Genomic DNA, 21,539 nt, shown 5'->3' on the forward strand with positions numbered 1-21,539 from the left:
TGTTGAACACAACTCACTGTGGGAAACACTCGCACTCTTTATTAACACCAATCGAGAAGAGAATACAAGACACTCTGTAGAATACTACTGCTTTTTATTGTTTTTGGATTTCTTGGATGAATAACCTAGGTAGGGTGGAGAGGTATTTATACTAAGAGTAAGCAATCTATATTTAACCAATCTAAATCTAGACCTAACCGATTTGAATCTAGACCTAACAAATTTGAATATTTCTCCTAAAATATCTAGATCTCTTTCTCCTAAAATCTCTACTAAAATAAATATACTGAAGCTCATACAATAATTGGGCTTGACTCTATTGGGCTAGTGATGATATTTCAACAAGATTATCAGCGCAAAATTTAGGAGATGAATGAGGAAAGAAAAACGTTGTACAGAGAGTTGGCTCGTGCAAAAGTGTCAGCCAACAGAGTGGTTGTAGTCTAAGCAAATGAAAAGATCCAGAAGTTACTCATTGATAAGCTTTTCCTTCAGCACCGAACAAGCCCCCGTTCGAGAATTTTCAGTATTGAAGATGAACCAAGGAAAGGAATTGATTCCAAATGGTTTCTCCTTGTCAGATTGCAAAGAAAGCATTGTATCGACTTTGTTGAGTTCTTTTAAGGAATTCATTGATGAAGGCATTTGATAGGATTGATCTTGGACGTTGCAATATTTCCACTATCCATGTTCCATTATTAAGCTGACCAGAAATTCAGTCTTGCACAGTCGAAGCAAACACATTGATGATCGTTTTCACTTCCTCTGTGATTTAAGTAAAGATAGAACTGTGATGTGATATTACAACATTGTCCTACTAAAGAGCAAGTGACTGATATCATGACAAAACCTTTGACTCTAGTTGTGGTTGAGAAGCTATTGATCTTGAAGTTTGATATAAAGACTAGGTCATCCGAGGGAATATTGAAAAAGATTTAATTGTTATTTTTATGTTTTAAGTTCGGATATAAGATCACTCATATGATCTTACTCCGATATCAAATCATAATATGATCTTAGGCCAAATTCTTTGTTTTGGCATGATATTCTACTTTCTATTAAGATTTTATTTTTATCTTTGATTAACCATTGTACTAGCTATAAACATAGTCATTCTTCGCATAATAAAGTACTGAATTTCCTTCCTTCTGTAAACTCATCTCAATTAAATTTAACAAACATCGGGCTACTTCCCCTTTTACGGGGACGGGTACAGATGCATACACTACGATGATGATGGTGATCATGCCTCGCATGACACTTAGGGGTCTGCTGACCTCCGAATGTCGTTACGGACAGCTAGCTCGACTATAATGGATCTAGGGGGTGCGAACCACGTGAGGATTCACGCTCACACGTGTGGGTCGTGTATAGAGAGAAGTACTACACATTCAATTTAGTTCAAACTAGAGGCCACCCCTATGATATTTTTAACGATAGGTCACTAGAACATGAGTTGCATGTGTTTGCATTTTTCTAGTCCGAATAGTAGCGTCACTTATTAATTATTTCTTAAAATACTCAAGCGGTATGCTACTTCTATTTCAGGTAAAGAGAAGGCACCTCTATACGGCTGACGACGATATCACAATCAAAGACCATGACACGTGCATAGGCTAGTAACATTAGACTTAGGTTAGTATAGGTCGTTTTGCATTTCATGTTTTACCTTATTTATTATTATTATCATTTTTGTTTTGCTTTTGAATTATGTTTTTAAGCAAGTTAAGACCATGACTATGTTTTTAAGTTGATATTATCTTTTTAAGATGAAGTTATAATTTACGATGACATTTTAAGAGTTAAATTTCGTATATAAACTTAGACTAAGATGACGATAGTAAAAAAAAAACATGGTTCAATTGACCAGGCGTAAAAGCCAAAAGCAATTTAAATTTGAAAATTGTGTAAATAAAACAAAACTCTTAACATTTCTACTAACTGGGTGCAATGAATTGGAGCTATACCTTTACTTTTCATCATCTGTAGTAATAATTAGTACAATTTATCTATTATTTTACTCTACTTTTGGACCACCCAATTATTGTCTTCAAGCCGCCACACGTTGAAATATTTATTAGGCGAAGTGAATTTTTCATAAATAAAAAATGAAATAGGTGGTGGAGATGAGACGTGGAAGGCTTCTCCGGCCATGCCCTGCTCTATGGACATCTCTAATTTGAAAGACAATTAAGTGTATTTTGAATCGTGTATATTCAAATAGGACAAACAACTTCATTATTTTCTTCAACGTTTGGCATTTTCATCCATAATACATATATAAATTAGCTAACGTGTGTTTGATGATATTTATATAAAATTTCAATCTTCATTCGTTACGAAGCCAATGTCCTAGTTCTACGAGTTAGTATGTGCTTTTTCGAAAAGAATCTACATCATAGTTACACGACTGAACAAGACTTTCCTTTCCATTTGAGGTTTATAGGCATTACCCCGTTTTCGAATCAGATGTTTGGATGGTGAGTTATACTCCACCCGGCATAGACATCTTCCATCTATATATTTGAACCTCGTCTATATCTAAACATTGAAATTCCCACATCGAAAACTCCATGGATATTCTCTTGCTTTCTATTTCTCTCTTTATATTTCCTCTTCTGTTTGCCTTCAATTTTGTGCTTAAACCACATCGCTTGAACCTCCCACCAAGCCCTCTGTTTTGTCTTCCAATAATAGGCCATCTCCATCTCCTCAACCATCCCATCCATCGAACACTCACCAACCTCTCTCAAAAATATGGCCATGTCTTCTCCCTCCGATTTGGTTCCCGTCTCGTTGTTGTTATCTCTTCTCCTTCTGCCGTCCAAGAATGCTTCACAAAGAACGATATTGTTCTTGCAAACCGCCCATTGTTGAACTCTGCAAAGTACATAGACTACAACCATACCGTCATGTCGGTCTCCCCTTACGGCGAACATTGGAGAAACCTCCGCCGGATAAGCTCCCTTGAGATTTTCTCAACAAATCGCCTCAATTTGTTCTTGGGAATTCGGGAAGAGGAAATCAAATGTTTGCTATGTAAATTATGTGGGGATTCATTGGAAGATCGATTCAGGGTCGTGGAATTGGAGCCCATGTTGCTTGATCTTATGTTCAATATTGTTACGAGAATGGTGGCTGGGAAGAGGTTTTATGAGCGACATGACAAGTTTAGAGAGATGGTGACACAAATTATGGCTCACAGTGGAGCAACCAATCCAGGAGATTTCATACCCTTATGGAGATTCATTGATCCAAGTGGTTTTGAGAAGAGGGTAAAGAAGCTTGGGAAGACATGTGATGAAATCCTTCGAGAATTAGTGGATGAAATTCGAGATAAAAATGATGGAGGGAACACTATGATTCACCGTTTACTTAGCTTGCAGAATACCGAGCCTGAATATTACAGCGATCAAATTATCAAAGGATTGATTCAAGTATGATTAACTCCTACCCTTTTGTTAATGATTTCTTCTTAATTTGTTGTGTTTTATGAACGACTCTCTACAATGTTATGATGTTGTCCACTAAATTAGCCAACATGAGACTCTCTCCCAACCATATTCCCCTTGAACAAAGTACACCATAGAGCCTCCCCTGAGGCCTACGGAGCCCGCCTCTAATTAATTGAGACTCGAATCCTTACAGTCTCCCCTTAATTGAGGCTCGAATCCTTACCGCCTCCCCTTAGGCCTACAGAGCCTTAAAAAAGTTTCCCCTTAAATCAAGACTCGACTCCTTTCTCTGGAGCCATCGGACAAAATACACTATAGAGCCTCCCCTGAGGTTTACGGAGCCCCTCAAACAGCCTCTCCCCTTAATCGAGGCTCGACTCCTTTCTCTGGAGCCCTCGAACAAAGTACACTATTTGTTTGACACTTGAGTAACTTTTGACTACACCTTTAAAGCTCACAACTTCTTTGTTCGACAATTGAGGATTCTATTGACATGGCTAAGTTAAGGGCATGACTTTAATACCATGTTAAAAATAACAACACGTCATAATGGTATGATGTCAACCACGTTGAGCATAAGCTTTCATGGCTTTGTTTTGTGCTTTCCCAAAAGGCGTTAGACCAATGAAGATGTATTCTTTACTAACTAATGATTATCCCCTAAATTAGTCAATGTGGAACTCCCTCCCAACAATCTTCAATATTATGAAAGTGTTTGGTTGTTGCAGGATATATTATTAGCCGGGATTGACACGTTAGCTGTGACATTGGAGTGGGCATTATCACAATTGCTCAACCATCCAGAGGTGTTAGAGAAAGCAAGAGCTGAGATAGACAATTCGATTGGGTACGAGCGTTTAGTTAACGAAGTTGATCTACCGAATTTGAGTTATGTTCAAGGAATAATCTCCGAGACTATGCGGCTTAACCCAGCTGCTCCTCTTCTTGTGCCGCATTGTGCATTTGAAGAATGCAAAATAGAAGGATATACAAAGTACACCATAGAGCCTCCCCTGAGGCCTACGGAGCCCTCGAACAGCCTCTAATTAATTGAGACTCGAATCCTTACAGCCACCCCTTAATTGAGGCTCGAATCCTTACCGCCTCCCCTTAGGCCTACAGAGCCCTAAAAAAGTTTCCCCTTAAATCAAGGCTCGACTCCTTTCTCTGGAGCCATCGAACAAAATACACTATAGAGCCTCCTCTGAGGTTTACGGAGCCCCTCAAACAGCCTCTCCCCTTAATCGAGGCTCGACTCCTTTCTCTGGAGCCCTCGAACAAAGTACACTATTTGTTTGACACTTGAGTAACTTTTGACTACACCTTTAAAGCTCACAACTTCTTTGTTCGACAATTGAGGATTCTATTGACATGGCTAAGTTAAGGGCATGACTTTAATACCATGTTAAAAATAACAACACGTCATAATGGTATGATGTCAACCACGTTGAGCATAAGCTTTCATGGCTTTGTTTTGTGCTTTCCCAAAAGGCGTTAGACCAATGAAGATGTATTCTTTACTAACTAATGATTATCCCCTAAATTAGTCAATGTGGAACTCCCTCCCAACAATCTTCAATATTATGAAAGTGTTTGGTTGTTGCAGGATATATTATTAGCCGGGATTGACACGTTAGCTGTGACATTGGAGTGGGCATTATCACAATTGCTCAACCATCCAGAGGTGTTAGAGAAAGCAAGAGCTGAGATAGACAATTCGATTGGGTACGAGCGTTTAGTTAACGAAGTTGATCTACCGAATTTGAGTTATGTTCAAGGAATAATCTCCGAGACTATGCGGCTTAACCCAGCTGCTCCTCTTCTTGTGCCGCATTGTGCATTTGAAGAATGCAAAATAGAAGGATATGATGTTCCTCGTGATACGATAATATTGATCAATGCTTGGGCTATGCATAGAGACCCGAATCTATGGGAAGATGCTACCAGCTTTAAACCTGAAAGACATGCAAATGGGATGAAGAATGGAGCGGACTCATACAAACTGATACCATTTGGGTTGGGGAGGAGAGCTTGTCCTGGTGTGGGAATGGCGCAACGAGTGGCTGGCTTGACTTTAGCATCGTTGATACAAGGGTTTGAATGGGAAAGATTGAACAACTCGTTAGTTGACATGAGTGAAGGTAAAGGGATTACAATGCCCAAAGCTCAACCCTTGGTAGCTAAGTGTAAGCCACGCCCCATCATGAAACTCGTTTATGCATGTAGCAATTGACATTGGTTGAAAAAAAAAAAAAAAAAAAAACGTGTTATCACCGACCCACTCCGTTCAACTTTAAATAAAGTGTATGATCACGTATTAGAAATCATTCTAAATGTGATGACCTCTCTACATTACAATTCAAACATCCTGTTTATCATGAAAGTGATATTCACTAATGTATGTATGTGTAAGAAAGTGATGCAAATCTCAAGTATAAGAAAAGAGTCGGAATCCAAAGTACAATTATAGGTCCTTATATCGTCATAATAATCATGTTTGCATGTGTGCATTTTTCGATCTTAGTATAGTATTACTTGCTAAGAACAATGACTTCCTAGGCGATTGACAATGATTGTTATCAAATATTGTCATTTTTGGGCTTTCTCTCAACGTTTTAAAAAGCATATGCTGGGGAGATGAGAGATTAACACACCCTTATAAACAATGTTTCGTTCCCCTCTCCAACCGAATGTAGGATTTCACAATTCTCGCTGACACATTACCCAGGTTTCATTACCTTCTTCAACTGATGTGGGATGTTCCCCATCTCACAATTCTCGCTGACACACTGCCCGGGTTTCGTTCCCCTCTGCAACCGATGTGGGATCTTATAATCCTCGCTGACACACCACCTGGGTTTCATTCCCCTCTCCAACCGATGTGGGATCTCACAANTGTATTAGAAATCATTCTAAATGCATGACATCTTTGGGCTTTCTCTTTTTAAAATGCATATGTTAGGGAGACGAGAGATTAACACACTCTTGTAAACAATGTTTTATTCCCCTCTCCAACCGAATGTAGGATCTCACAATTCTCGCTGACACATTACTCAGGTTTCGTTACCTTCTGCAACCGATGTGGGATGTGCCCCATCTCATAATTCTCGCTAACACACTGCCCAGGTTTCGTTCCCCTCTGCAACCGATGTGGGATCTTACAATCCTCGCTGACACACTGCCCAGATTTCGTTCCCCTCTGCAACCGATGTGGGATCTAACAATCCTTGCTGACACACCGCCTGGGTTTCATTCCCCTCTCCAACCGATGTGGGATCTCACAATCCTCGCTGATACACTGCCTGAGTTTCGTTCCCATCTCCAACCGATGTGAGATCTCACAATCCTCGCTGACATATCGCCCGGGTTTCGTTCCCCTCTCCAACAGATGTGGGATCTCACAATCCTCGCTGACACACCATCCAATGACGGGATCTAATACCATTTATCATGCTCAAGCCCATAGCTAACAGATATTGTCCTCTTTAAGCTTTGCTTTGTTCTTCTCTCCAACCAACGTGCAATTTCACAAAAACCCATGTTAGTTCTTATATTTTTAATGTTATCAAAATTTTGTTCTTTACGATTTTACAATCTAATTATAATGCAATAATTTATCACACAAATTTTTAAACTTGCTAACAAATTGTATAATTAACCTCATTAAAACTAATGATGCAAAAATGAACTAACAAAACATCAATCATGTCACAAAAATGTATAAATCCTGTAATGAAATTAGTGGTTGTACCTATCACAATCACTTTGAAAAGTTAATCCAAACACATAATAAATGTCAAGACCTTAGAGCTTATCTTTTACATTCAAGAACATTATCTGATAGCAAACTTAAGCATCACTTTGACTTATCAGTAACCTCCATGGGAGATCTTAAATACTCAATCAGATCAATTGACTGTATAAAATGAACATACTTTAATGATTCACTGTCGGGTTTCAGTATCAGATCAGCACTGAGTGATGTAAATATGATTAACAGTGCCAAGAAACTTCACAACACTTGAATGACATTAATATATCCTAAGACTTCCAAGACTGCATAAACTTAGATTACCCACTAGATTTGAAGCTGAAGAGCCTACAATCTACAGAAAAAGTGAACTTTTCTCAAAGAAAAACATGTCAAATCATATTGATATATTACTCCTGGGATGTGTTCTAACAGATGCTCAAGGAATATGCAAGTATTCGACATTTATCGATCTGAAATCTAAACGTTCGGAGTCGATGTTGAAGATGATCACTCAGTTTTCGCTGTCCGTGGAAGNTTGAAGCTGAAGAGCCTACAATCTACAGAAAAAGTGAACTTTTCTCAAAGAAAAACATGTCAAATCATATTGATATATTACTCCTGGGATGTGTTCTAACAGATGCTCAAGGAATATGCAAGTATTCGACAATTATCGATCTGAAATCTAAACGTTCGGAGTCGATGTTGAAGATGATCACTCAGTTTTCGCTGTCCGTGGAAGTCTTCCGGTTAATGAAGCTGTGCCAACTTGAAAATGAAATGCTTCGATAGACGAGGTAAACGACAAAGGAGAGATATGCAGCGATGAAGACGAACACGAAAATGGCAACAAGCACTCCGTTCACTTCTGATGAGAAGAAGCTCACCAAAAGATACCCGTTGATGGCCATCACCAAGACTGCCACTAGCCAAGAGGACAACTGAAGGTGCAGAAGGGCATGTGAGTTCTTGAACAACAATTTTTATTTGTTTCCAAACAATTTATGGAACAACATGGAGGTTTAAATGATCTTTTAGACCGGTCTAAAACCACGGGCTACAGCTCAAGCCCACCGCTAGCAGATATTATCCTCTTTGGGCTTTCCCTTCTAGGTTTCCCCACAAGGTTTTAAAACACGTTTGCTATGGAGAGGTTTCTACCCCCTTATAAAGAATGTTTCGTTCTCCTCCCCAACCGATGTGGGATCTCACAATCCACTCCCTTCGAGGCCTAGCGTCCTTGCTGGCACTCGTTCCCTTCTCCAGTCGATGTGGGAACCCCAATCCACCCCCTTTGGGACTCAATGTCCATGTTGACACACTGTCTCATGTCAACCCCCCTTCGAGGCTCAACCTCCTCGCTGACACATTGCCCGGTGTCTGGCTTTGATGTCATTTGTAACAACACAAACCCACTACTAGCATATATTGTCCTCTTTGGGCTTTTCCTTTCGGGCTTCTCTTTAAGGTTTTTAAAAACGCATCTGCTAGGGAGAGGTTTCCACACCCTTATAAAGAATGTTTCGTTCCCCACTCCAACCGATATGGAACCATCTATGACCCTAAAACATGAAACTAAGATGCAAGGTGCCTAGTAACTAATCTAAACATTCCCTACAAATCAAAAGGAAAAACAAAGATGTGACCAAGATCATTTGATTTGCATGATTTGCAGAGAGCTGTATAACATATACGTAGAACAGTGAACATCATACACATACCTTTAAAATGGGGCCAATTCTGAAACTGCCCATTAGATGTTCCTTGGAAGCCAAACAGAGAAGAGGAATCAGAGCAAAGGGTATCTGAATTGACTGAAGGACATTGAGCCATTCATTAAGAACATCGACCATCGAATCAGAAGTTTCGAACGCGAGAGCGACAATCATAGTTGGCACAATCGCAAAGCTTCGAGTTATCAAAGCTCTTAGCCATTTTTTCAACTTCAAGTTCAGGAAGCCACCCATGATAAACTGTCCTGCATAGGTACCAGTGATGGTGCTACTTTGGCCAGCAGCTAACAAACCAATAGCCCAGATATACAAAATGGGGAAGAGCCCTCCACCATATTTATCTTGAAGATATTGCCCTGCATTTACAAGACCAATGCTACTAGCTATGTCGGTGCCATAGAAAGCTTTAGCAAACACAGTTGTAACAAACAAGTTGATGATGAAGGACACAAAAAGAGCAAGAGTGGACTCAATGGAATAGTATCTAAGAGCTTCTCGAACCCGCCCTTTCTTGCTCGGATTGACGTCTCGTGACTGCACGAGAGCGGAGTGAAGAAACACGTTATGAGGCATAATGATACACCCCACAACAGCTACTGCCTGTTTAATTGTCTTGGAGCTAAGTTTTGGAATCAAAATACCTGTAAAGAACATCCATTGTTGGCCATTGTGTAAGTGGCTAACACAATATTGACCAGAAAACTTACATACCAAACATAATGAAAGACCAAGAACAAAAATAGAACCTCACCCAATAGAAGCTCCTTCCCATCTGGCTTAGTTTCACCAAAAATCCAAGCAAATGAGAGTGCCATGGTAGCAATAAGAACAGCAAACACAGCCTCAAGTTTCCTCACACCATAATTCTCAAGAAACAGGAAGATAAAACTGACAAGAATCCACAAAAAAACACATTCAATTAAGGAAACACATAATCATACACAACAAACTCAATTTGAATCAAAATTACCAATCAAAAGCAGTGATTATAACTCCAGCCCAAAGCGGCAAAGCCCCATTACTCAGAATCTTAATAGCAATAGCACTCCCAATAACTTCCTGTATATCAGCCCCAATGAGGGCTAACTCTGCCATGACCCACAGCAAAATTCTCGCCCAAGATGGGTACTCTTCTCTACAAAGCTCGGCCAAGTGCTTGCCAGTGGCAACACCAAGCCTGGCCGAGAGCAACTGGATCAAAAGCCCCATGGCTGTAGCCCACAACAGAAGCCACAACAAAGAATACCCAGCTATAGCACCAGCCTGAAGATTGGACTCCAAATTCCCAGGGTCTAAAAACGCTATACTCATCAAAAACCCAGGCCCCGTGAACAGCCAGAGCTTCCTCCATGAAAACGGCGGCAAACCCACATCCAAATCGGACTCCGCTTCGTCGATCCCAACAACCACAACCTTCTCCGTTAAATTGTAAGCAGTTTCTTCATCTTCCTCCTCCAACAACGGCTGCCGCCGCTGATCATCGGGATGCATACTTGGATAATTAACCGAAATATTGAGTGGATTACAGAGCTTTCGCTTCTCGAACCTGGGTTTTGAGTATTTTTGCCCAAAATTCCCCTCCCAAAAAGCTTTATCGAAGATAAAGAAAGAAACCGTCAGTAGCTAGCGTACTCAAACTTTCTTTTCCACCAATCCTTTTCAGAATTTCAAGACCCAATTAACCAAAGAAGAAGAAAGAACACCAAATTAATCTTGACTGATTCACAGAAAGGATGAAAAATTTCAGTCCCCAACAAAGGGGTTCCAATCAAACTCTCACCCTCCAAGATTTGCGTGCTCGATTAAAGTTTAAAGCCCCCAAGCAAGAGCAAACGCCAAAAGACGGGCCACTAAGTGAGCTCGAGACGAAACGGAATGGAACGGTGTGACGGGGATATACCGTAGTACGAAGACAGCGTGGCTGTAAAGCAAGAGGACGTGGAATAGGAATTGACCAAATTTGGAGATATTTTGAAGCAATTGAAGAAGGCGAGCGTGCGGCATGGACGAGTTTGATGATGCCAACTGTGTGGACAGAACGTGGACGTGGATGCCATCACCGTGCCCTGCCCGTGCCCTCGTGGATTCCACCAAAATGACTTGCACGTGCAGTCCACGTGCTTTTCTTTTATCTTTTATTTTCTTTCTCCTTTATATGATTTTAAAATATTAAACCCTTTGGAGATTCTTCATTCAATAATTATTTCTTGCCTACTTGTATTAGAATTTAAATTAATTTAATTTATAAAGTGAAATAACAAATTATATTATTTTGTTTTAGTGACTTTATTGAATAATTTAATGTATGCGAAATTTTAAAAATGTATGTGTTGAATAATTCAATAATTTATTGCACTCACACCCAAAAACAGAAATAAACAAAAAGACATAATTATTTAAGTGATTAAGAAAAAATAAATTCTCCATTTATGATTGGTAGCCAATTACTATAATTACTTTCATACTACACAATCTCACTTACAAAATTCTTCCCAATTGCTGCAAATATTGACAATGATTCCACATCTCAAAACAATACTAATTCTGATACATGAACCAGAGTAACACTAATGTTCATACATGAATCGAGATGATTCATGTACCAATACGAGAGAATGTTCTAATATGGGAGATGAACCAAAAGAATCTAATAGATTCATGAATCAAAGCGGGAAATATACCAAAAATATTCATGAATCAAATCTTTATTTTAGTATTTTGTGATTATTAGGATCAATTGAGATTGAATTCTAAGAATTTTAAGGGAAAAAAAACTATGTAGGGGATATGTATGGATTCATTTAATTGTTACAAACGATTTGACTCAATTCGCTCATATGGAGACATATGAGTAGGGATGTCTTATACAAACAACTTGCACGTGCAATCTATGTAGTTTTCTTTTATATGATTTTAAACTCTAAACCGGATGGAGATTCTTTATTCTATAATTATTTCTTCTCTACTGTATTAAAATTTAAATTAATTTAATTTTTAGAGTGAAATAATAAATTGTTTTGTTTGGTTTTCCTTCATTTTAATTTTGAAGTAAATTTTAAAACATAGCATAAAATCATTTTCAAAATAAACTCTTAAAATTTTAAAATATTTCGAGTATTTTAAACTTTTAACTCATTGAATTTAAATCAAGTAATTCAGAAGTTTAGGTTCCGATATATATAAAAATAATTTAAAATAAATCGATATATATTGATATTAGGGTATGCAATTTTTTGGATTCATATAAACAATTATTATGACACATTATTTTGTAATAAAAATTGGGGAGAGTGAGCAATGTTCAATTGTATATGACTCGAGCCAAATTGCCTCTACATTAGACTAAATCATTCAGCTCGATTTTGTCTCTACTCTACGCCAAGATCTTTTATGTGCAACGTCGCATCTCAGTCATCATTTTGATTTCCATTGACCAACTCATGCATCATGATGTCATCTCGTGTTTCAGGACAATCATCTTTGCTTACTTGAACATGTCTATTGGAATCGACCCATGTATAGCTCATCTCATTAGGACATCACGAACATCCATCCATTTGTATTCTTATTGAGGCATGAACTCTCTCTTGTCGTGTCATGTTATTTATGGACTCCGTACTGAATAGTAGGTGCATATACCAACCTTCGACATATGGCCTAGGTCACAATGTCGATACACCCATGTTGTTCAAAATTGTCCTTGACAGACCTATTTTAAAGGAAGTCACTCGAAATGCTTGTCTTGCAATGTTCGCCCACACCATGACACACATATGCGCCACAGGAAAGCTCACTTAGGCCACAAGGCGCAAGAATACCAAACACCATGCCTACCCTAGAGTACATTTTTAGACCTTTTTAATTTTTTTTTTTCTTTTTTTTTTAGAGTAGACGTGATTTGGGAAAGCAGTCATATGACCACGTGGAGTGTCTATCGGGTATCCAATTGACACCAAATTTGGTGAACTTTCATATTTCATATAAACGGATCAAACTCTTAGAGATGTCGTCGAAAATTATATCAAAACCCAGACGTATGAGGTTATGGTCCAAGGCCCTACTCGGCCCTTTTCGAGCTTATTTTTGACACTCATGTTGCCTCGTTATCTCCAACTTTGTTTATGCCTCAACTTGATTTTAACACATACTCTTCTCGATGTGTTAGATGATACATAGTCTTCCTCGATCATATCATAAAATTTATTTATCTCGACTCTCACATGTGTTGGATAGGCGGTTCCCATGTTAGTCACAAACTTTTTAGTAAGGTTATGACAATAGACCGACAGCAAAGGGTAAAGAGTGGGCAAAAGAATAGCAATGTTGGTCAGAGTTGGGAACAAAGCAGGGAGAAAATCATAAACGTGGGCGGCTGTGGATATTTAATTAGTTTGTTGTTCATCTGAAAATAACCAATTACTAATTTTAGACATAATCTATATTTTACAAAAGTTGGAGTGCAATCGTGTTAATGTGTATATCATATTTCTGTCCATGTTAATCTATATCGAATTTGTTTCATGCTTCACAAATAGATATAACGACAATTAAGAGTCTTCTTTTCAACGCTCGTAAATTATTTAAAACATAATCTTTTTCTCAAAATTTAAAACTCCAATCCAAATTATTTCATATATTTTGTAGTTGATCATGGAGACGTGTAAAGAAGAGCACATAAATAAACTAAAACCACATTCGAATGAGAACGATCCTGCTATATATATTATATACCAATAATGTGCACATTCCTTTTCCGTGTGAGATATAATATTTGAAGAATATATTAGTTATGAAATATATCTTAGCTATTATATTTTAATATTCTTTCATTTATTATTGATTATTGATTTGTAGTATATTTTATTTTATTTTTAATATTTAATTAATTTATATTTTTTGTAGGTACGAATGGATAGCTGTATTAGGAATATGGATGAAAATAGGCACCTTAGATTCCAATTCTATTTCTCATTTTTAATGGAAATTGTTCGGAAGTTTAGGGTATTTTTAAAACAAAATATTAATAGTTGATCTAAAATTAACGGGGAGATATTTTGATTTTTTTTTTTTTTTTTAAGTTTTAAAGATATTTTTAATATATGTATTTTTAAAATTTTAAAAGTCAGAATATTCTTTTTTATTAAAATTCAAAAGATATTTTTGATCATTTATTGTGTAATTAATTTAGACGGAATTTCCAATAAAGGATATTGAATGTTGTGCTTTTGTTTGTGTAAATATGGTATTTGGTTTGGCATTAAATATATAACGACGGCATGACTTACCTTTGGACAATCGTTTTGATCGCATTTATGACAATGTTTACCATAATATAATATAATATTAAATGCACTATAATATTTTATTTATTTTCCTTTAAAAAGAAAACTCTAAATAATTAAACACTCTAAATTAATCGTGTCCCTTCAATCTTTTTGAATAAAAAACAAAAACAATCACATGAAAACTCAAACGTTTTTAATAGAAATCATTATAGTGACATGCTTAATTTCATTAGAAATAAAAAAAAAAAAACTTCAAAATCAACTAGAAATTGCAGTTTAAAATAAAATATAAGTCGATAAATATTTGAGAGTAATAAAATGAAAAAAAAATGTGAAAGATAGAGTGACACCGTGATCATCATGACTAACAGTACTCCATCATGTTAGAATCATCATATGTCCTTGTCTTTTCTTCAAAACACTTTTAGATAGATTGAATATTGAAAATATTCTATCTATTAAGGTTAGATATACGGGGAGTCACAAACCTTATCAAAAAACCAAATGATATACAAATCATTCGAAACTTGGTCGACTATCGCCTACCATAGATTCACAAATGTGTAATGTCACACGTCATACTCATGAAAATTATTCAATTCTCACACGAGTAGACAATTGCACCCAAGGTTTTAACTTTAGTCATATGATATATTTTCTTGAATTTTTAAACACTTAGTCTTGAGATCAATTAGATATTAACTACCCATCCAATCCGTGTGCATCACAAGTCGTAACCACAAAAATTCCAAGGTAAAGGTTGCATCTGCTCGGGCTCAAAGGGGGGCCTGCTCGAGCTAACTGCACATGGGATCTCTATTTCAAGCCCGTTCGATGTCCGTTTGTCAGTTTTTTATCTTAGTTTTGATAGTAACCTTATTTTAATGTTCATTAGGTATCTCTAGAGGAAATTTGGAATTTTTGAACAACTATTCGACTAAAGATCAAAGCTCAACAAGGTATGCGTCAGACTTGTAAGTAATCACACAAACTCCTAGAAAATAATACTTGTAGGGATTGCTTGGATTCGCATGTATACTAGAACAAGTTGACCCTAGGGATAGTTTAGCATGACCTATACCTAGAAATGTGGAATAAATGCGCAATTATATGCTTTTGTATGCGAAAAAGAATGTGCTAGGTCTCGTTTGCTGTGTTGGAGGATAAGATTTTGTGAAATTAGTGCTCCGGGTGCTTAAAGTATTATGCATAATTAGGCTCAGCGAGTTAAAATTTTTGGAGTTAAGTTTAAAGTATTTATGCATGATGAGGCTTACATAGTTTAAATTATTAAGGGTAAGTTTAAATTATTTGATGCAAAATTAGGTGAGCAAATTCTAATGGTAGAATTCTAATTTATGATTTTGGACTTCTAGATAAAATTAAATTTCAGAGAACAGCGTTAGACTAGCATCAAGGGTTCGTAGTTGCTTCGACCTAGGACAACCAAGTAAGTGGTCTTTCTATTAGCATGATTAGAAATTGATGTTGTATGATGACATGTGCCCCGTAGTTTTACACGTGTCATATGCTTGATATGTGTGAAATGTTTATGAAATGATGTGATATATTTGACGATATGTTTGAGATAAGATACGTGAATGATATANATATATATATATATATATATATATATATATGTTATGATATGATATGTGAATGACATGATATATATGATGGTGCGATGCGTTTGAAGATATGATACGTGTCATATGCTTTATGATATGATACATGTATGGTATGACATGATAAGTTGGGAGACACGATATGCTTATGATATGATACACATGACATGCAATAAGATGTTTTGACATGATATACAATCCTGAAATTACATGAAAAGTTATAATAATGATATGATATGAAGGAAAACGCTAGAGGGATTGTCATACATGATAATGAAAATTAAAAAAAAAAATATTGGAACCTCATGCATCATTGTGTGTACATGCATCGAGGAATACGCTCGTTCTACGATGGTACGAATACGTACGTTACGAGGCATGAAAACGATCATTATGGTTATCATAATGGTGCGACGACCTGACAGAAAAACAATAATTATGTTTATCATAATACTGCGACGATCAGGTAGGAAAACGATCATTATGTTTATCTTAATGTTGCCATAGTCGCTATTTTTAAATGGGTGTTCGACTTCATTAGCTACCAGAGAATGCTGGCCAGACAAGAAAGGGGCTCAAGAGGTGTGCGAACCGACTGGTGGGTCCATACTCGCACGTGTGGACCGTGTGTAGAATAGTAAATACACATCCAATTAGCCCGTTTAGGATAGCCGCCTAAGGAATATAGACTGATATGATAGGCCCTACTCATAATTGTGTATGCTTGCATCTAACCCCAATATTGGGGTCACTTACCGAGTATTTTTTAAAATACTCGACCCACGTGCTACTTCTATTTCAAGTAAAGGTAAGGCATCCCTGTACGGTTGACAACAACATGCAACTCGAGACCATGACACATGCATCCATAAGGTAGTCCCATTTATTTTATTTAAGCTAGAATAAGATGTTTTTAATTTAGATATTTATTTATTTCATTTAATTTCTTATTGTGTCGTTTTAAAGATGATTTCGAACACGCAAGTCCATGACAGTGTTTTAGGATGAAGTTTATGTTTTATGATAAAATTTAAATGCTTATTCCGCACAAAAATGGTTACGTTATGATGACGATAGCAACAAGTAAGTAGAAATTTAGGGTCGTTACAAGTTTAGTATTTCCTTACCCATTATTTTGGATAGATGGATAGATGTATAGCTAGATACAAGACATGCTGGTTTGCAAAGGCTTTATAACCAGCTTGAGGGTGTCGACTCTGATTACACATTTTGCCCTATGGTTTGCGTCTTTGGTTGCTTGTTGTCGATGAGATTCGCATCAACGTGATGTTAAAGTCTCCATTTTACTTGTTAATATTGGTTTTACGCTCATAGTTCTTTGTTTTATGCGTCATGATTGGAATCCGATGATCCCCATCGAATGTTAGTGATAATGTTGATAGTTAGTAATTTATCTAAGAAAATTGTTAATAGTTTTAACTTGAAGAGAAAGTTTAGAAAATTTGTTAGTGTTTTCTCCCGTATAAATACTCATAAGATGTATGCTCTATCCACCACAGTAAAGAGAATTGACAAGTACGGGTGCTTAAATTTATTCTATTAAAAGACGCTATCCCTCAAGTTGTTCTTTCTGCTTCATCTATTTATTTCGATACATTTCAATTGTAGACTATATTCAACACGGTCATAGTTGATGCTAAGACTTGTAAAACACCGATAGAGATTGGAGTCATTCTAAATAGGGTGAATTGCTTCACTAATAAGAGCTCTCATGATAGGGCGTGGTTTGCACTTGGCTACCAACGGCTGAGCTTTTGGCATGGTGATCCCTTGGCCTTCGGTCATATCAACTGGTGAGCTATCCATTCTTTCCCAATCAAAGCATTGAATCAATGAAGCCAAGGTCAAGCCAATAATGCGATGCGCCATTCCTACACCGGGGCACGCTCTCCTCCCCAACCCGAATGGTAACAATTTGTATGAATCGGATAACTCTATTGCATTTTCATGCCTCTCTGGCTTAAAACTTGTGACATCTTCCCAATGATTTGGATCTCTATGTATCGCCCAAGCGTTAACAAATACGATCGTGTCACGTGGCACATCATAGCCTTGGATTTTACAATCCGTAGATGCGCAGTGTGGCACGAGCAAAGGAGCTGCTGGGGTCAGCCGCAATGTCTCTAAGATTATTCCTTGCATATAACTCAAACTCGACAAATCCTCTTCGTTGACTAGACGGTCTTGTCCCGTGCAACGCTCTATCTCAAACCTCGCTTTCTTTATCACCTCTGGATTGTTCAGCAGGTGCGAGAGTGCCCATTCTAATGTCACGGCTGTTGTGTCGATTCCTGCTAAGAGTATAACCTGCAAGAATTCATCATCTTAGGATCTCTTAGCGTTGTTGGTATGTTACGAAAAAAAAATACTTCGAACTAAAAGGCTTACTCTATGCTAAAAATATTTCTACCATAACTATTAAATACAATAAACTAATAACGTCAAAATTACGTTTTAAACACTATAATCGACTAAGTCGGTGGAGAGATGGGCAATATGCAGCTAGCGAGGGATGTTAGAAATCTTTGGAAATTGAAGTCGTGTAGGGGTATTTTGATAATTTTCATATATCATAAAATTTAGAAAGAATTCTCAATTAAATACTCATAAATATTAGGGGTGTATAGACTTTCTGGTGTGAAATGTTTTTGGACCAACCCTAAATTTTCGGTAACTTAGATTGGTGGACGGGAGTTACAAGAGTCAAATATTCACAAGTCACAATGCATTACTAATACCAGCTACAAACATTAAATATTCTTAATTTTCGTCATAATCTTAAAAATATGGTAGGGTATGATTGAATTATAACTCTATTTTCAAGTTGGTCGGGTTGACTTAACTAAAAATTATCAACTTACAATTACAAAATTTTAATTTTTGAAAAATTCAAAACAATCCAAATCGAAATAATTTAATCCAACCGAGTTGAATAGTCTGAATTGATCAAGTTCATACGAAATACTTTTTTTTGACGGTGAAAGTTTCAAACTTTATGAAAACGACTTTGAGTGACTTTAAATGGTGAGACATATAGAAAAGAAAGAGCATTAAACATACATGTATGAGGCCTTTGATAATTTGGTCACTGAAGTATTCAGATTGTGTGGTCTGCAAGTGAAGCAAATGATCAATCATCGTATTCCCACTTCCTTTTTGGTTCCTAATCTCATCAATCAAGCCATGAAAGATAGCATCAGCTTCTTCTCCAACCTTCATAATCTTCTTCTCAAAACCACTTGGATCAATCCAATTCCATAAGGGTATGAAATCTCCTGGATTTGTTGCCCCAGCATACAACATTACTCTCTTCACAACATCTCTAAATCTCTCCGCTTGTTCTTCATCCGACACATCGTCTCCAAAGTACCTCTTCCCCGCAACCATCCTCATCACAATATTCGACGTAAGATCCATAATCATAGGCTGAACCTCGACAACAACAGTATCACCACGACATAGTTTACACAACAATCGCTTGACTTCATCTTGTCGAATTCCCGAGGACAAATCAAGTCGACATGTCGAGAAAATCTCACGAGTACTAATGCGGCGAAGGGTACGCCAAAGCTCACCGTAAGGGGCAACGGCTAGTACCGTGAAGTTATACGTCAAGTGCTTTCCCGTGTTCAAAAATGGTCGATTTGCGAGAACGATGTCGTTGTTTGTGAAGCATTCACGGACGGCGGAAGGAGATGATATGACGACGACAAGACGGGAACCGAATCGGAGAGAGAAGACATGGCCATGCTTGTTTGAAAGCTGGTGAAGGGTACGGTGGATGGGGTGTTTGAGGAGATGGAGATGGCCTATTATGGGAAGGGAAAAAAGTGGGGTTGGTGGGAGGTTTTTGGCATGGCGTGGGAAGAACTTGAGGGCTAAAAGGAGAGTGATCGGAAAGAGGAAAATGTAAAGCAAGATATGAGCCATGGATGATGGTGTTGTTTAATTTGTTGGGACTTTTGTTGGAGTGGGTATCAATTGTTAGGTGAAACATAAGGGAAGATATTTTGGGCAGGGTGATGGGGACGCCTGTGGCTTTGTTTGCTCCGAGCTGTGGAAAAATTTGAAAGCAACAATGATGGTGGTATCATTATTGACGATAGACTTGACTGACTACAAGTTATTAACATTTTTTTTTTTGGTTTCTTTATTCAAACAAAGATGCTTTTGTAACAATTATTGATGTTTGTTCCATTTTTTTCCACCAAATTGTTGAATTTTCTATCTTCCGCCAAAAGCTTATAAGAAATATAAGCCAAAAAATTATAATATTACTCTTAATATTTCTTAATATTTCAAAGTTGTCCTTACAAGCATCGTCCGATCCAATGTTAGAGAAAACGGAGACTTGAAAGTGACCTCGAATAATATGGTAGTGTATTTCGTATTTCTTAAATTTTTCAAAATTGTCCTTACAAATATCATCAAATATCATAGTTTGAATGTTAGAGAAAATTGGAACTTGAAATGAGTGTAGCCGTGACCGGAATAATATGGTGGTGTATGAATTCAGTTTCTATCTCAAGTCAGTGCACCGGAATTTTGAGGCTTTGAAACTAGATGAGATTCAAAAGATGAAAGCGAAGACAAATTAAAATAAACGTAAAATAAAATAAAATAAGAAAATCCGGTAAAATTAAAATCAATTTAAAGCGGTGATGTTCAAATGTATTACAAACATGAAACAATTACAAATCGAAATATAAATGATTCAAAATATAAAAATGAATTGACGTTTCAGAATGACCCTTTCTTTGACCGCACAACTTCCAAATGCTCCACCACCTTGATCTCCCACCTAAAAAAACCTCTAACAAAGAAATGGAAAAGGATAAAGGGGTGAGTATAAAAATACTCGGTAATCTCCCATTGCATCCTTTACCTAATAAGAGGGCCTAGGTAGTTCTTCCCTGATATCATCTACTTATGCAGTTCTCCATCTCTTATCAAGGCAGATTCATCTTAGGCACAGTAGTACCTCCTTATGTTGTCTACCTATGTAGTCCATCATTCCCTCTCAAAGTGGGTTTACATCTACACATTAGCAATTTCCCATGTCACCTACTTATGTAGTCCCTCGTCTCCTCCCAAGGCATGTTTAACTCATTTCTACAGTAACAGTTTCTCGTATCACCTACTCATGTAGTCCATTGTTTCCTCTCAAGATTGGTTTACAGGTCCTCACTCATTTCTACACACAGTAGTAGTTTCTCGTGTCACTTACTTATGTAGTCTCTTGTCCCCTCTCAAGATGAATTTACAGGTCTTCATCCGTTTCTACACACAGTAGCAATTTATCATGTTACCTACTCATGTAGTCCTTCGTCCCCTCTCAAAGTGGGTTTACGAATTTTCACCAATTTCTACACATAATAGTAGTTTATTGTGTCACCTATTCATGTAGTCCCATGTCCCCTCTCAAGGCGGGTTTACGGGTTTTCATATGTTTTTACACACAGTTGAAGTTTCTTATGTTCCCTAACTCATGTAGTCCCTCGTCCCCTCTCAAGGTGGGTTTACAGGTTTTGACCCATTTTTACACAGTGACGATTCCTTAAATTGATATCATTCATGCTGCTAGCGATTTCGTAAGTTTTCATGAGGTTCTTTGGTGCTGTGGAGATTTATTAGGTTCTTAGGGGCATCTAGGCATTTAAAATCTGATC

General features: G+C 37.3%; 3 protein-coding genes and 1 pseudogene across 4 annotated transcripts; 2 read left to right on the forward strand and 2 right to left on the reverse strand.

Annotated features, from left to right (window-relative positions):
- Positions 1-624, forward strand: part of LOC111777760 — a 5,921-nt pseudogene extending 5,297 nt beyond the window's left edge.
- A 1,772-nt stretch (positions 625-2,396) lies between these two features.
- Positions 2,397-5,798, forward strand: LOC111776988 (isoflavone 2'-hydroxylase-like). Of its 2 annotated transcripts, XM_023656418.1 has the most exons (3): positions 2,397-3,437; positions 4,184-4,432; positions 5,311-5,798. In XM_023656418.1, exons 1-3 carry the CDS (start codon positions 2,574-2,576, stop codon positions 5,686-5,688), a joined length of 1,491 nt encoding a protein of 496 aa, XP_023512186.1. In that variant the 5' UTR covers positions 2,397-2,573; the 3' UTR covers positions 5,689-5,798. The 2 variants fall into 2 exon arrangements, with proteins under 2 accessions (XP_023512186.1, XP_023512187.1); XM_023656419.1 differs by lacking the exon at positions 4,184-4,432 and having other exon boundaries at positions 5,062-5,798.
- A 1,543-nt stretch (positions 5,799-7,341) lies between these two features.
- Positions 7,342-10,854, reverse strand: LOC111777397 (metal transporter Nramp3-like). Its single transcript, XM_023656973.1, has 5 exons — positions 9,910-10,854; positions 9,691-9,827; positions 8,928-9,580; positions 7,760-8,147; positions 7,342-7,554 (listed from the first exon to the last, which is right to left on the reverse strand). Exons 1-4 carry the CDS (start codon positions 10,428-10,430, stop codon positions 7,926-7,928), a joined length of 1,533 nt encoding a protein of 510 aa, XP_023512741.1. The 5' UTR covers positions 10,431-10,854; the 3' UTR covers positions 7,342-7,554; positions 7,760-7,925.
- Positions 10,855-17,378: 6,524 nt separating this feature from the next.
- On the reverse strand, positions 17,379-19,982 carry LOC111776928 (cytochrome P450 81D1-like). The gene is made up of 2 exons (XM_023656342.1): positions 18,931-19,982; positions 17,379-18,177 (listed from the first exon to the last, which is right to left on the reverse strand). The coding sequence occupies exons 1-2, from the start codon at positions 19,798-19,800 to the stop codon at positions 17,545-17,547; spliced, it is 1,503 nt and encodes a 500-aa protein (XP_023512110.1). The 5' UTR covers positions 19,801-19,982; the 3' UTR covers positions 17,379-17,544.
- Between the last annotated feature and the right edge of the window lie 1,557 nt (positions 19,983-21,539).

Source organism: Cucurbita pepo, chromosome LG16, assembly GCF_002806865.2.
Source record: "Cucurbita pepo subsp. pepo cultivar mu-cu-16 chromosome LG16, ASM280686v2, whole genome shotgun sequence".
NCBI lineage: Eukaryota > Viridiplantae > Streptophyta > Magnoliopsida > Cucurbitales > Cucurbitaceae > Cucurbita > Cucurbita pepo.